At 42.9% G+C, this 14,955-nt stretch overlaps 1 protein-coding gene across 1 annotated transcript in view; it reads left to right on the top strand.

Moving 5' to 3' along the window:
• Positions 1 to 14,955, top strand: part of LOC141116717 (uncharacterized) — a 181,860-nt gene that overhangs the window by 101,282 nt on the left and 65,623 nt on the right. Inside the window, exons 20-23 of the mRNA XM_073609109.1 lie at positions 175 to 1,870; positions 7,186 to 7,272; positions 8,343 to 8,513; positions 13,055 to 13,225. Of these exons, the coding sequence (XP_073465210.1) occupies positions 175 to 1,870; positions 7,186 to 7,272; positions 8,343 to 8,513; positions 13,055 to 13,225 (2,125 nt within the window). The remainder of the gene's footprint in view (positions 1 to 174; positions 1,871 to 7,185; positions 7,273 to 8,342; positions 8,514 to 13,054; positions 13,226 to 14,955) is intronic.

Raw genomic sequence — 14,955 nt, 5'->3', positions numbered from 1 at the left:
GAGGATGTTGCATCTGCTCCTCTGCCTTCTATCGTGTTTCCCTCTCTTTAAGAGCCTAATCATAGAGTAAAATAAGCTACATTGTCACAGTCAGGGGTCATTGGTTTTTTTTTTTTTGCTTTTTCATTATAATTTTATTGATATTATTATGTTTTGCTTTCTTCGCTTTGGCAGAAATACAGGAACATCACAAACAACACCTGCTAGAAACTGCTATACCAAAAACGTCAGAATCTACAGGACAGAATAAGGCTTTTTATGTTTCTGATCGTTATATGGATTTGATTGCATCCCATGTCCACCCCTTTTATAAATCAGCTGAACACAAGCTTATAGAGACAGCAGCAAAACATAAAAATTACGTACTAACTGCTGCAGGATGTGTTTCTCCTAACAGACTGTTCTGCTGGTGCCAAAGGCTAAAATGTGAACCACATGCGGTGATGATCACTGGTGTGCCAGGAATAGGAAAGACAACACTACTGGAGAAGCTGGTTTGTGATTGGGCAAACGGCAAATTCTATCAGAGGTTTTCTTTCATCTTCTTCTTAAGGTTCCGGGATCTCAACAAGCTAGAAAAGATCAGCTTGGAGTCAATGATCCTTCAGGAATATCCATATCTAGAGAATCAACTTGGGAACATTTTAAAGAATCCAGAAAGGATACTCATTATCTTTGATGGCCTGGATGAAAGTGTTCATGAAATAAATTTTAAATCACGCCACCTATCCCATGATATAAAACAAGTAGAAAATGTTAGAGCAGTTGTGGTTGGTTTGACAAAGCGGTCTCTACTCAAGGGCTGCCGTTTGCTCATGACCAGCCAACCAGACAGATTAGCGGGAAAGGATATTAGCATTTTCAAGGGTGTATTGGAGGTCATTGGATTCTTACCAAACGAAAGTCAGCATTATATTGAAAGATTCTTCATGAACAAGGACATATCAGACAAGGTTTTGGATTTTTTGAGGGAGAACGGTGTGCTGTACACTTTCTGTTACAACCCATCATATTGCTGGATCATCTGCACAGTGTTATCAAAGTTCTTCAAAGGCCAACCAACCAATAATAACCAAAAGAAGACATTACTGCCGAAAACTATGACTCAGCTCTTTGCGGCGTTCATTGCTGATGTTCTGTCCAACCATAGTCCAGATAAATTCAGTGCTCGGAGTTTGTTGACATCTATTGGGTGGATGGCAGAACATGGAATTATGAACCATGTTAACAAATTTGAAAAACAGACCTTGTCACAGTTTAATGTGGACACGGCCTCAAAACTTTTACCCGAGATTATGAAAGAATACACACGTTTCCCCGAGGCATCCTTCTCCTTCCTTCACCCCATCACCCAGGAATTTTTGGCTGCCTTGGTCCATTATATTGACTATTCTCCAGAGAAGTTACATAGCTCACTTGAAAGAGCCAAGTCGTTCAATAACAACTATGGTGAACTATTTCTCTCATTTCTCTGTGGCCTCTCCGATGTCTCCACCAGCACCATTTTGGAGCCTTATCTGGGTGACTTGTCTTCTGATGCCGCCAAGGATGTCCTCACTTGGCTTCAACTGCATCTCACTTGGCTTCAACAAGAAGTTACAGAACCTGAAACCTTGGAAACAAGAAGGCTCTTAAGTATATGTTTTAAATTCTTTGAGCTACAGAATAAGGCATTTTGTTCAGAATGCCTGGGATTGTTCAGATGTTTGTCCTTTTGTGACGTCAACCTGACCCCTCTGGACTGCTCTGTGGTGTCTTTTACGCTTCAGTCCTTTGAAGAGATTGAAGTTCTTGGCTTAAGAGAATGTAACCTTCGGAGGAAGGACGTTGAGAGATTTGCACCTGCTCTACATAACATACGTAACATAGGGTACGATATAAATGCACGTCTTCTTACAAGCTCATAAATTTCTTGATGTTAAGGAAGGCAATGTGTTTAACTTCCTTTCCCTATTGCATATGTGCCAGGTATTGGCATCATTTTGGATTATCCCAAACACTGTACACTCCTAAGCGTAGACCTGGCATTTACCAACAGTGCTGTAACACACTGTAGAGAGTACCATGTGTTGCGGTTAAGCGCACATTACTGCAGCGCTTAGGTCTGAAGGGGGCCTAAAGGCTAACTATACTTATAGATAACTTAATCCTGAGGACCCTCTTCCCCATGCTAACTAAACCCCCTTCCACTTATCTTAGATCAGCGGGCAATGCAGTTCAGGAGACCGGTGCTAAATCAGGTGGCACTTAGAGAAGCCTCTCTGCAGGCTTACATATAGACAGCTTTTGAAACTGGGCCTATGGAGACCCAGTGCCCCTAGCACCCTGCCTCCTGACAACTCCTGCCACCAAGAACCCCTGACTCTAAACCCCCCATCTCCCAGCACCCCTGGCACTGCACCCTAACACTCCAGACACTGCACCTTTCTGAACCCCTCACTCTGAACTTCCCAGACTCCCAGTGTCCCTGTCACTGCACCCAAACATAGCAGACACTGCACCTTTCTGAACCCCTGACTCTATAACTCCCATCCCCCATCCTCCTAGTACCTCGGTTACTGAACCCCAAGATACCAAACACTGCACCTTGATTGAGACTACACCTTTCTGAACTGTTCCTGCTCCCCCCTTGTCACTTTTGCAGGGACAGGCATAGAGGGGGATAGGCTGAGCTCAGAGTTTCTGGGCTCTCTGCCCACTTCTGTCTCCCTCCAGCAACTGTAGAGCCCAGTCAGTCCTATGGGGGCGCTGTACACAATATGTATGTGTTTCTGGGGGGAAGGAGAAGAAGGGCTTTCAGGCTGATAGGAAGAGGGAACACTGAGGAGCCCACCACTTCCATTACTACAGAACTCTTCTAATGCAGCTGACATTTTCTATAAGTCCAACATCCAAATTTATTAAGTGTTCTTGCATAGCAAGACCACTTACTGTTATCTCACATATATATTATTAAGTGTTCTTGCATAGCAAGACCACTTACTGTTATCTCACATATATATTATTCTTATTATTATAGCCAAATTTACCACCCTAACTCCTCCCACAGTTTTTACACTACATAGACAAGTAATATACCGAAACGTGCGGATTGTTCCCGAATGGTGTGCTATTACTTTGTGGAACGTTTCGCCGAATGGTTCACAAAATATCGTCGTTTTTGCGGCGAAATTGGTCCCATAGGAATGAATGGGGAAACTAGAGTGGGAGATGACAAAAGCTGGAAAATCAGAACATGATTTCTAAACTGCCGCCACTCCCTCATTTTCAAGCCCACCTACACAAATCTTATATCAAAACGTTCAGCTATCCCTGCTGCCACTAAACATGTCCACGGCTAAGCCATAGTCCTGATAGTTTTCACAATATGACCATTTGTTTGCAACTCACGCCGTCCATTGACATTCATTGAAACTACACTCTAGCCCCCTCCAAATTTGAAGGGCAATTTCTAAACTGCGACTGTGCCTTCATTTTTAATATTTCAGAGACATACTATACATCAAAATCTAGGTCTGGGTCTTGTGATTCTCACAATATAAAGATCTTCGCTGTAGGATGTATAGTTTTTAAAATACGGCCATTTGTTTAGAGGTCATTTCAGGAAATTTTAGCCATTAATCAGAGTGTACTGTTAGTGTTTGTTTTGTTGCCATGGTTACCAAAGCTTCTGTTATACACAGGGGGGAAGGTGGCTGGAACATCTCAGCTGATTACAGAGCCCGGGGGAGGGGACAGACACACCATGTACTGATTTATAATAGAGGAATATGATGGGGCAGTTTTGATGGGGTAATTCTGATGGGGCAGTTTTGATGAAGCAGTATTTGGGAAGCATAAACAGGGCATGAGCGTTGCTAGGAAACAGTGGTTGTAAACACAAGATGCTGAGACACCCCAAATGCATGTGACTTCATCTGCTAGACTTGATAATGCTTGTAGACTCCTCCCACAGTTTTCACACTACAGAGACAAATAATATACCGAAACGAGCGGATTGTTCCCGATTGGTGTGTTATTACTTTGTGGAATGTTTTGCCGAATGGTCCACGAAATGACGTTTTTGCGGCGAAATTGGTCCCATAGGAATGAATGGCGAAATGTTCAAAACTAGAGTGGGAAGTGACAAAAGCTGACAACCCCATGATCAGCCAAAACATTATGACCACCCCATGATCAGCCAAAACATTATGACCGCCCCATGTAAAAAAAAAAAATATTTTTGAAAAAAAAAAAAAATTTTTGAAAAAAGTAAAAAAATAATTTTTGAAAAAAAAAAATATTTTTGAAAAAAAAATTTCTTTAAAAAAAAAAAATATTTTTGAAAAAAAAATATATTTGAAAAAAAAAAATATTTTTGAAAAAAAAAAATTATTTTTGAAAAAAAAATTACTTTAAAAAAAATAATAATTTCGAAAAAAAAATTATTTTTGAAATAAAAAAATTCATTTTTGAAAAAAAAAATTACCTTTGAAAAAAAAATTACTTTTGAAAAAAAAAATCATTTTTGAAGAAAAAAAAATCATTTTTGATTAAAAAAAATTCATTTTTGAAAAAAAAAATTACTTTTGAAAAAAATGTTCAGCTCTTTCAGCGAATGATGGAACTTTTTTACTACTATTTATACTTTTTAAAATATTAAGCTTTTTAACACTTTTCACAGTTACTCAAGCCACTCCACCCCACCCAGTTACTCCGCCCACTCCAGTTGTAGAGGCAAGAACACTTTTCACAATTTCCCCAGAAATTGTACCTTTTCTAGTTCTTATTATTATAGCCAAATTTACCACCCTAACTCCTCCCACAGTTTTTACACTACATAGACAAGTAATATACCGAAACGTGCGGATTGTTCCCGAATGGTGTGCTATTACTTTGTGGAACGTTTCGCCGAATGGTTCACGAAATATCGTCGTTTTTGCGGCGAAATTGGTCCCATAGGAATGAATGGGGAAACTAGAGTGGGAGATGACAAAAGCTGGAAAATCAGAACATGATTTCTAAACTGCCGCCACTCCCTCATTTTCAAGCCCACCTACACAAATCTTATATCAAAACGTTCAGCTATCCCTGCTGCCACTAAACATGTCCACGGCTAAGCCATAGTCCTGATAGTTTTCACAATATGACCATTTGTTTGTAACTCACGCCGTCCATTGACATTCATTGAAACTACACTCTAGCCCCCTCCAAATTTGAAGGGCAATTTCTAAACTGCGACCGTGCCTTCATTTTTAATATTTCACAGACATACTATACATCAAAATCTAGGTCTGGGTCTTGTGATTCTCACAATATAAAGATCTTCGCTGTAGGATGTATAGTTTTTAAAATACGGCCATTTGTTTAGAGGTCATTTCAGGAAATTTTAGCCATTAATCAGAGTGTACTGTTAGTGTTTGTTTTGTTGCCATGGTTACCAAAGCTTCTGTTATACACAGGGGGGAAGGTGGCTGGAGCATCTCAGCTGATTACAGAGCCCGGGGGAGGGGACAGACACACCATGTACTGATTTATAATAGAGGAATATGATGGGGCATTTTTGATGGGGTAATTCTGATGGGGCAGTTTTGATGGGGTAATTCTGATGGGGCAGTTTTGATGAAGTGGTATTTGGGAAGCATAAACAGGGCATGAGCGTTGCTAGGAAACAGTGGTTGTAAACACAAGATGCTGAGACACCCCAAATGCATGTGACTTCATCTGCTAGACTTGATAATGCTTGTAGACTCCTCCCACAGTTTTTACACTACAAAGACAAGTAATATACCGAAACGAGCGGATTGTTCCCGATTGGTGTGTTATTACTTTGTGGAATGTTTCGCCGAATGGTCCACGAAATGACGTTTTTGCGGCGAAATTGGTCCCATAGGAATGAATGGCGAAATGTTCAAAACTAGAGTGGGAGGTGACAAAAGCTGACCACCCCATGATCAGCCAAAACATTATGACTGCCCCATGTAAAAAAATATTTTTGAAAAAAAAAAATATTTTTGAAAAAAAAAATATTTTTGAAAAAAAAATCATTTTTGAAAAAAAATTCATTTTTGAAAAAAAAAATCATTTTTGAAAAAAATGTTCAGCTCTTTCAGCTAATGATGGGACTTCAACTGTTTTACTACTATTTATACTTTTTAAAATATTAAGCTTTTTAACACTTTTCACAGTTACTCAAGCCACTCCACCCAGTTACTCCGCCCACTCCAGTTGTAGAGGCAAGAACACTTTCACAATTTCCCCAGAAATTGTACCTTTTCTAGTTATTTATTACTTTCATGGTAAGCTTTTTTGTGCAACCTCACTGTGAATCACTCCTCTCTCCCAAGTTAGTGAACCTTCTATATTATTATGTTGAACAAGCAATCCCTATACCAGGCTGGAACAAAGGGGAAGCTAAAACTCTAATTTTACTTCTTTTATAGGAGACAGGTAGGATAGGATATGCAATCTTGGTTTTACAATATTGCAAAGGATTTCCAGAGCACTATGGGTTAGCTAATGAGGTATCACAACAGCCTTTAGCTGGCTTTACTTGAAAGCTTGGACTTAGCTATCCAATGGGATTGATAAATTTGTGTATGCAGATTTCCACTTGAGCTATTGCATTTTGTAAACAGCATGCATTTTTCTACATGGGTAGGGATAGCAAAATCTCTCCAAAACAGCGTGCAATATATTAATAGATAATATTTTATACCTACCAAAATGAAATGAAAAACATGGTATTTATTGCAATAATGCAGTTATATATTTAAAATTATAATAAAATATTTTTAAATACAGCTAGTGTGGGGTACCTAAATTGAGCCTCCTTTAATTTTGTGAACTGCAGCATACAGGCAAAGAAATGGAGGGAAATACTGGGAGCCAATCAGCTGTGCTGCATTGCACATATGCTGACTATGAGCATGCTGACAGGAGGAGAGAGCAAAACGAGCGGATGTCTACATCAGTCTTCTGCTACTCCTTCACTGGCCAGTCAGCAGGCTCGGCATATGTTCTTGACCAAGTGTACTTCAGGGGAGGTTGAGGGCCTGGCTGTGCTATCTGGCAGAAGTGCCTGGATCTCAAAGCTGAACACCATTATAAATTCTCTAGCAGGGAGGATAGTACAGTATATGTGAGTAGTTGCACAATGCATTTTTTGTATATATTACTGAAATGTATCTTATTCACTCCTTACAGATTCAATTACAATAGATTCGGAGATGAAGGAGTCAAGTTTATATGTTCAGCATTAAAACATCCCGACTGCAAGATACACACTCTGCAGTAAGTTGTCTTATTGTATGTGATTGTATAATTCATAATGTTGTAAAATAGAAAGGATATAGTACATTTTTTAGTTAAAGCCCAACTTCAGACTCTGGCTCTAAATTAAGGATACGTAGCAGGAGCCAACTTGCTGTCCATCAGACCTTAGGAGGGGCCAGACTGTGGCCCGTGGGAGTAGAAAATGCCCCAGCATCAGTGGGAGTGGATAATGTCTCAGGCTTGGTGGTCACTGGGAATAAATAAATGACATAGCGCCTATGCCCATTAGGAAGAATAGTGCCCCTTCATTGGTATTGTTGGTATTGGTCCGAGGGATGGTGTCCCATTGTTGGTGTCAGTGAAAGGAATAGTGCCCCCATCATTGGTATCAGTGGGAGGAATAGTGCCCCATCATTGGTGTCAGTGGGGGGAATAGTGCCCCATCGTTGATATTAGTGGGAGGAATAGTGCCCCCGCGTTGGATTCAGTGGAAGGAATAGTGCCCTATGATTGGTATCAGTGGAAGGAATAGTGCCCCATCATTAGTATCAGTGGGAGGAATAGTGCCCCATCATTTGTGTCAGTGGGAGGAAAAGTGCCCTATCATTCGTGTCAGTGGGAGGAATAGTGCCCCATCATTAGTATCAATGGGAGGAATAGTGCCCCATCATTTGTGCCAGTGGGAGGAAAAGTGCCCCATCATTCGTGTCAGTGGGAGGAATAGTGGGAGAAATAGTGCCCCATCATTGGTATTAGTGGGAGGAATAGTGCCCCCTCGTTGGTGTCAGTGGAAGGAATAATGCCCCATGATTGATATCAGTGGGAGGAATTATGCCCCTCTGTTAATGTCAGTGGAAGACATGGTGCCTCATCATTGGTGTCAGTGATGGTGCCTTGTTTGTATCAGTGAGAGCAACAGTGCCCTAAGGGCCGGATAAAGGCAAGCAAAGGGTCGCATCTGGCCCGTTGTCACATTTTGAAGACAACTGGCATAGACAGTACATTTACACTTGAAATCTGCACTCCACTAAAAACGAACAGAATAAATTATTTTTTAATCAGATTTGTTTTATATTCCCTTCCTGTAGATTGGTAGCCACTGGACTAACAGACCGGGCGTGCTCATATTTAGGACCTGCAATCAGTGCCAATAAGTCTCTACGAATACTTCGGTTGTCTTGTAACAAGCTGGATGGGCCTCATTTTGGTGACCTGATGACAGCTTTGTCAAGTCCTCCCTGCAAATTAGAGGAACTGGAGTGAGTAGAACATGAAAATGAGAAGACATTTGGTGGGATTGGTTTTGGATGTTCACCAACATGTCTGATCTGATGGAAAATTCACATCAACTTCTTGGAAGGGATAATAACTATAAACGTTTTTGGTCAATGTTTTTAAGGTTTACATGTTAAAGTTAGGTTTTTTAACTGATACTCAGGGTGTTATGTCCCTCATTGTCCCTCAGTCAGGAAATTACCTGTCTCTTAGTTGTTGCAGCAGAGTCATGTAGCAGTGGTTCACCTTCTTCAATGCACTCACTCTAGTCTTTTCGCAAGCTGTCTCAGCATTTCCTTCTGCTGTCATCAGACAAACTGATAAGAGTTACTGATCAGACCAAATTTTCTGTTTCTGAGAACCGAGTGGTTTCTGACCTGGTGAAATCCGTCTTCCATTTATAGAGCTGGGGAAGTCTTGTGTTCCCATATTGTGGAGGATCCTATCATTTTAGGTTTTATGTCTCCTGGTCTACATCTTTTAGTTCCAGAAAATGTGGTTCCTTCTACATCAATGGATCATTCCCTTGGCAGGTCACTTGATCTAAATACAGCTGGACAATGTGCTGTAACAAGAAAGGTAGTTTATATTCTGATGAAATTCTAGGTTCTAATCCTGTTTGCTGTACTCGTCTCAAGTGTGGTCCATTGGAGTTCAGGTTTTCCAATCTAATTGCTTCTGGGTATGGAGAAGCAGTCCATAAACCTTAGTGCACTCCAGGATCTGCATTACTGGTGGAAACCAGGGGCGTAACTACCACCATAGCGACCCATGCGGGCGCTATGGGGCCTGCAGCCGAGTGGGGCCCAGTGAGGATAAGAGCACCGCTGGCACAGTCTCCCAGCCAGGAGAAGAGAGAGGAAAGGAAGAGGCGAGCTGTCCGTATCAGCAGAGAGCTGAATTGCCCGATGTAAGAGCTTTCATTAGAACTTCCAGTGTTCCCGGGGCTCACGTCACATAGCTCCACCTTTTGGCCCGGTGCCTTTGATAGACAGAACGCCGATCCAATGCGGGACATGTGACGTCATCAAAGGCGTCGGGCCAAGAGGTGGGGCTATGTGACGATGAGCCCCGGGAAGACAGGAAATTCAAATGAAAGCTATTACAGCGGGCAATCCCACTCTCTGCTGATCCGGGTGGCTTGCCTCTTCCTCTGCATAAGTGGGGCTGTATGTGGCACAGGCAGACCAGGCTGTATTGGGCACAGGTCACGCTGTATGGGGCACAGGTCACCCTGTATTGGGCACAGGTCACGCTGTATTGGGCACAGGTCACGCTGCTTTGGGCACAGGTCACGCTGTATGTGGCACAGGTCACGCTGCATTGACATTAGGGCAGCTGTGGGGGGGGCTGTTTGCAGGGGGGCCCCATACAACATTTTGCTATGGGGCCCTGCTATTTCTAGTTACGCCCCTGGTGGAAACCACTTTATAGGGCCCCGCAATGGCCGTGCTCAACAGAATGCTGAAAGGGCTTGTCTCTAGGAGCAGGAATCTTCTGGCAGTAGCAGGATCAGTCCAAAGCAAAGAAGATTGCTCCATACACCTAGATCTCGGTCTTTCTTCCTCATCAGAGGCTTGAGAGTGGGGGCTTTCCAGCAATCTTCTTTGCTTTGTAATGATCCAGGAGAATGTTCCTTGATGATCCTGGTAAGCCTCCTGACCATTGCTCTAGGGACTCTGACACATCATTTGAGTCAGTTTTTTAGAAGCATCTATAATGTGTAACTCTTAATGCTTGAGGATAAGCAGGATATTTCAACAAGGTTTACTATGGGAATTTGCATCACGGAATTTTGAAAAGGAACCCAATGGTGGAAATGGGGAGGTAGTAGCTCCTGGTAAACGCGCCTAGAAGTACAAGGAGAGTATGGGCTGAGGTTTCCCGTGGCAGGTGGACTGTCCTCTGTGTGTCTTTGTGAAAACATCTTGTGCTGGGTGGCGTTAAGCAACTAGAGCCAATGGGAGGCAAGGCGATCCATGTGGTGCTTCAGGAGCAGTTATAGCAGTGGAATGGTGCTTCCTTTGTGATGAATTGTTGAAAAGAGAATGTGGAGTGAGCCCTCGATCCCTCAGCCTTAACCCATACTGTGGTAAGAACTGGCACTGGTGGGAATTTTGAAAAGATGCCCAGAGGTGCAAAATGGTGAGGTCGTTTCTGGTACTTTAACCCCACCAGTCTCATCACTATCTGAAGGAGCTAAAGTAGACTTCATTGGTGGTGAACCTGTAAAAATTAGGGATCCCATATTCCAGATTACAAGTCTCAAGCAGTGGTGTAGCAAGGAATATAGATTGAAGTTACCAAGAAAAAAATATCCACGAAGAAATTAAAGCTAGCTAGTTAGACTTTTTTTTTCAGCAAAGCTGAAGAAAAGGCACTCAACCTTCTTTGACACTAGACACAAAACTGAGGCATGCATGGTAGAGGATGGGTTATACAGGGACTGTTTGTCGGTGTTCAAACCTCTTGTTAAAACCCAATATTTTTTTTTCTGTGTCCCATCAGAGAGATTTATTTTTACATCCTGTCTTGGAGATACGGCAGGAAGGGAGGAATAAAACTCTCCAAAGTGAGAAGAAATCAATTTCATTGTGGGCCGCATCAGCATTATGGTTGCCCTCAAGGGGCCAGTTCTATATGTAACAATGCAGATATTTGCTAGCACACCATGGGTCAACAAAATAGAGTCCAAACAGATTTTTTTATTGCATCATCACATCACAAAGTGGTGCAACATTTCGGAGTCACGCAGGGCCCCTTCATCAGGCATGTGAATAACATGCCTGACAAAGGGGCTCTGCCTGGCTCCGAAAAGTTGCACCACTTTGTGATATGATGATGCAATAAAAAATCTGTTTGGACTCTATTTTGTTGATCCATGGTGTGCTGGTAAATATCTGCATTGTGACTTTTGAACCAGTCTCTAGCTGGCCTTTGCTACAGCACCCAAATCTTTTTAAAGCTTCATGCAATGGGAATATTGAGTATTAGTTGTAAGACTAGATGGCCAGAGAACCCAACCGCCACCCTTACATTAGATGTCAAGAGCCCCCCCTTCATCAGAAGTCAAGAGTCTCTCACCCTCCTTACATCACAGTGCACTTCCCCTTACCTTGTGCTTTTGACAGGAAGAAGCTGGAGGCAGAGCTGGGAAGCAGAAAGAGCAGGGTCTAAAGGAGGACCAGAGGAGGGCTGGAGTCAGCTTCTGGAATCTGCTAAATGTTGAGAGCTGGTGAAGCAAAGATGAGTGGGTTCTGCAGCTGCACAGAGAGGTGTAGGATCTGGAGGAGGAGTTCTGTCCTCCTCTCAGCTGCCGACTGCTGAGAAAAGGTGGGGGCGGAGATGAAGGGGGTTATGTGTGCTAGAAGTACAGGTGTCTCCTCTGAAATCTTTACTCACCTCTTGTTCCTAAGAGAGCTGTACATTTTGGGATTTCCCATTGTTTTTTGTCCTGGTAACAATGCTGATCAAGACAAATAAAGATGGTGGATCTCCTTAGCAAGTACTCATATAGAAATATACACCTGACAGAGGTTTTGACACTTCCTAACTCTGTAGACAGGTGCACTCTCCACTGCAGGTGGCACTCATCGGCAACGGCAATACAGATGGTGAAGGAAGTCAAAAGGAACCTAGTTCCTTTGTGGTTTCCTCAGTCACAGGAAGGCAGCTATTGAATTGGATGCTGGTTCCCCGTGTGACTTTGGTGGCCATCTTGGGTCAGGCCGAGTCTATTTAAAACCCTGGATCCTGGGTTTGTCACATATTTTGTGAGTGGTTAAGTAGGAATAGGTCACCCATCTGTCAGGGACAGTACTTAGAACCAGAGAAATGTTGCGGAGGAGTAGGAAAAGCACAGGGACTACGCAAACCTTCCTGGCAAGCCTCTCCTTTGACTACTGACCGGCTAGGGTGCTGTGACCTCTGCGGGTCTCCGGTCTTCTGTTTCTTCACTGTTGCCCTTTGTACGTGGTCCCAGTTGGGTTGCCTCCTCCCCAGGCCTGTTGTGTACTGCTGAACTTTTGTTACAATATACTCCTGTGAATGCACGTGGACTCTGTGTGTTGGGTCCACGTGCCAGCCACTTCACACTGCACCTACCCACATATCCAAAGCTAGACAAAAACAGTTTCAGCTTGTGATGGGCTTTAATTGACACATGGTTATTACAATGGATTGGTGGTTAGAATTGGGGTCCTTGGTTTGATTCTCACCTAGAACACTATTTGTATAGTGCTTGTGTGGATTCCCTCTTACACTCCAAAAACACGCTGGTAGGTTAATTGGATCCCTTCTTCTTTGGTGCTATCATTCTGCATGCCAGTCCCAAGCCTGTGTAAGTGGGGAGAGTTGAGGTAGGATCTGGCAGCATGCTCTGTAATGTAACCAAGCAAATTCTATGGAAAAGGCCCTCAACCATATAAGACATTCTGGCCAAGAAATTCGAAAGGGAGGTCACACATACACAGCTGACACATGGTTCATTGTTCCCATGCTCTTACATTTTTATTTCTTCCTCCAGGTTGGAGAGTAACTGGCTGGCGGACACTTCCTGCCCTCTTTTGGCATCAGGAATAAGAAGTAACAAATCTCTGAAGAAACTCGTCCTATCATTTAATTCTTTGATCTGTCCTTACTTTGGTGACTTGATGGAGGCTTTGTCCAGTCCAACTTGCACTGTGGAGCAGTTGATGTGAGTATACCATCACTGTAGAACATTTGACTGCTGCCCTTCTTATTACCATGATGAGTCGTTGGTTATTGGCAACCAGCAGTGTAACATGGGGGCGAGTCCTTTTTCTTCTTCTTCTTCTTCCTTTGGGAAAATGGAACACTGAGGGAGAAAAAGAAAAGGAAAGTATAGGCAGATGTATGGGCCATCATTAAAAAGAACCTGTTACTTTGGTAGGATGGGAAGGATAAGGAAAGGAGGAAATAAAGGACAGAGGGGAAGGAAGAGTGATAGGAAAGAAAAGAACGAAGGAAGAAATATTAGGGAAGGGAGAAAGGAAATGAAAAGGGAGAGTGAAAGGAGAAGAGAGGGAACGGAGAGGAGAGGAAAGAGAGAGGGAACGGAGAGGAGAGGAAAGAGAGAGGGAAAGGAAAAGAGAGGAAAGAGAGAGGGGAAGGAGAAGAGAGGAAAGAGAGAGGGGAAGGAGAAGAGAGGAAAGGGAGAGAAAGAGAGAGGGAAAGGAGAAGAGAGGAAAGGGAGAGGGAAAGGAGAAGAGAAGAAAGAGAGAGGGAAAGAAGAAGAGAGGAAAGAGAGAGGGAAAGGAGAAGAGAGGAAAGGGAGAGGGAACAGAGAGGAGAGGAAAGGGAGAGGGAAAGGAGAAGAGAGGAAAGGGAGAGGGAACAGAGAGGAGAGGAAAGGGAGAGGGAAAGGAGAAGAGAGGAAAGGGAGAGGGAAAGGAGAAGAGAGAAAAGAAAGAGGGAACAGAGAGGAGAGGAAAGGGAGAGGGAAAGGAGAAGAGAGGAAAGGGAGAGGCAAAGGAGAAGAGAGAAAAGAGAGAGGGAAAGGAGAAGAGAGGAAAGGGAGAGGGAAAGTAAAAGAGCGCAAAGGGAGATGCAAAGTAGAAGAGAGGAGAGGGAAAGAAGAAGAGAGTAAATAGAGAGGGTAAGAAAAAGAGAGCAAAGCAGGAGGGAAATGAGAAGAGGAAATGGAGAAGAAAGGAAAGGGAGAGGGAGAGGAAAGAAAGGAAGAGGGAAAGGAGAAGAGAGGAAAGGGAGAGGGAGAAGGGAAAAGAGGAAAGGGAAAGGGAGAAGGAGAGGAGAAGAGAGAAAAGGGGGAGTGAAAGGAGAAGAGCGGAAAGGGAGAGGGGAAGGAGAAGAGAGGAGTGGGGGAGGGAAAGAAGATGAGAGGAAAGGGGGAGGAGAGGAGGGGAATGGTTGAAGGAAATTATAGGGTAATGGAAGGGAGCAAAGAAGAAAAAGAGAGAGATGTAAAGAAGAAAAGCTAAACTTGTAAACTCTCTATATTACTTTTAAAAATTAGGAAAACTGATTTGGGGTAGACATGACACTTTTCTCTCCTCTTGGACAGGCTACGGGATAATTTCCTAGATGATGAACACCTCCCATTGATGATGCCTCTGAGTAACAATAAGAACCTCACATATCTAGAGCTGAGTATCAACAGCCCTCCAAGTGCCGTAACCCCTTACCTCCGAGAACTCAGCCTGAAATCACCCAACCTGAAGCGGGTCAGGTATGTAGAACCAAGACCAGACAATGATGATGAGATGTCGGTTTTTTGATGATTTGGTAAAAAGTTTTAGAAATGTCAACTGGATGGATCATCTTTGAACATTTAGAAAAAGGGGGAAAGGAATTGGAGAGACAATCCCTAAAAAAAGCAATTCTTCAGAAAGGAACAGGCAATTAGCAAAATAATATAAAGTTTATTAGCAATTCACTTAAACACCG

The sequence above is a fragment of the Aquarana catesbeiana genome, linkage group LG13 (assembly GCF_042186555.1).
Source record: "Aquarana catesbeiana isolate 2022-GZ linkage group LG13, ASM4218655v1, whole genome shotgun sequence".
Lineage (NCBI taxonomy): Eukaryota > Metazoa > Chordata > Amphibia > Anura > Ranidae > Aquarana > Aquarana catesbeiana.
This window is presented reverse-complemented; position numbering and strand designations above follow the sequence as displayed.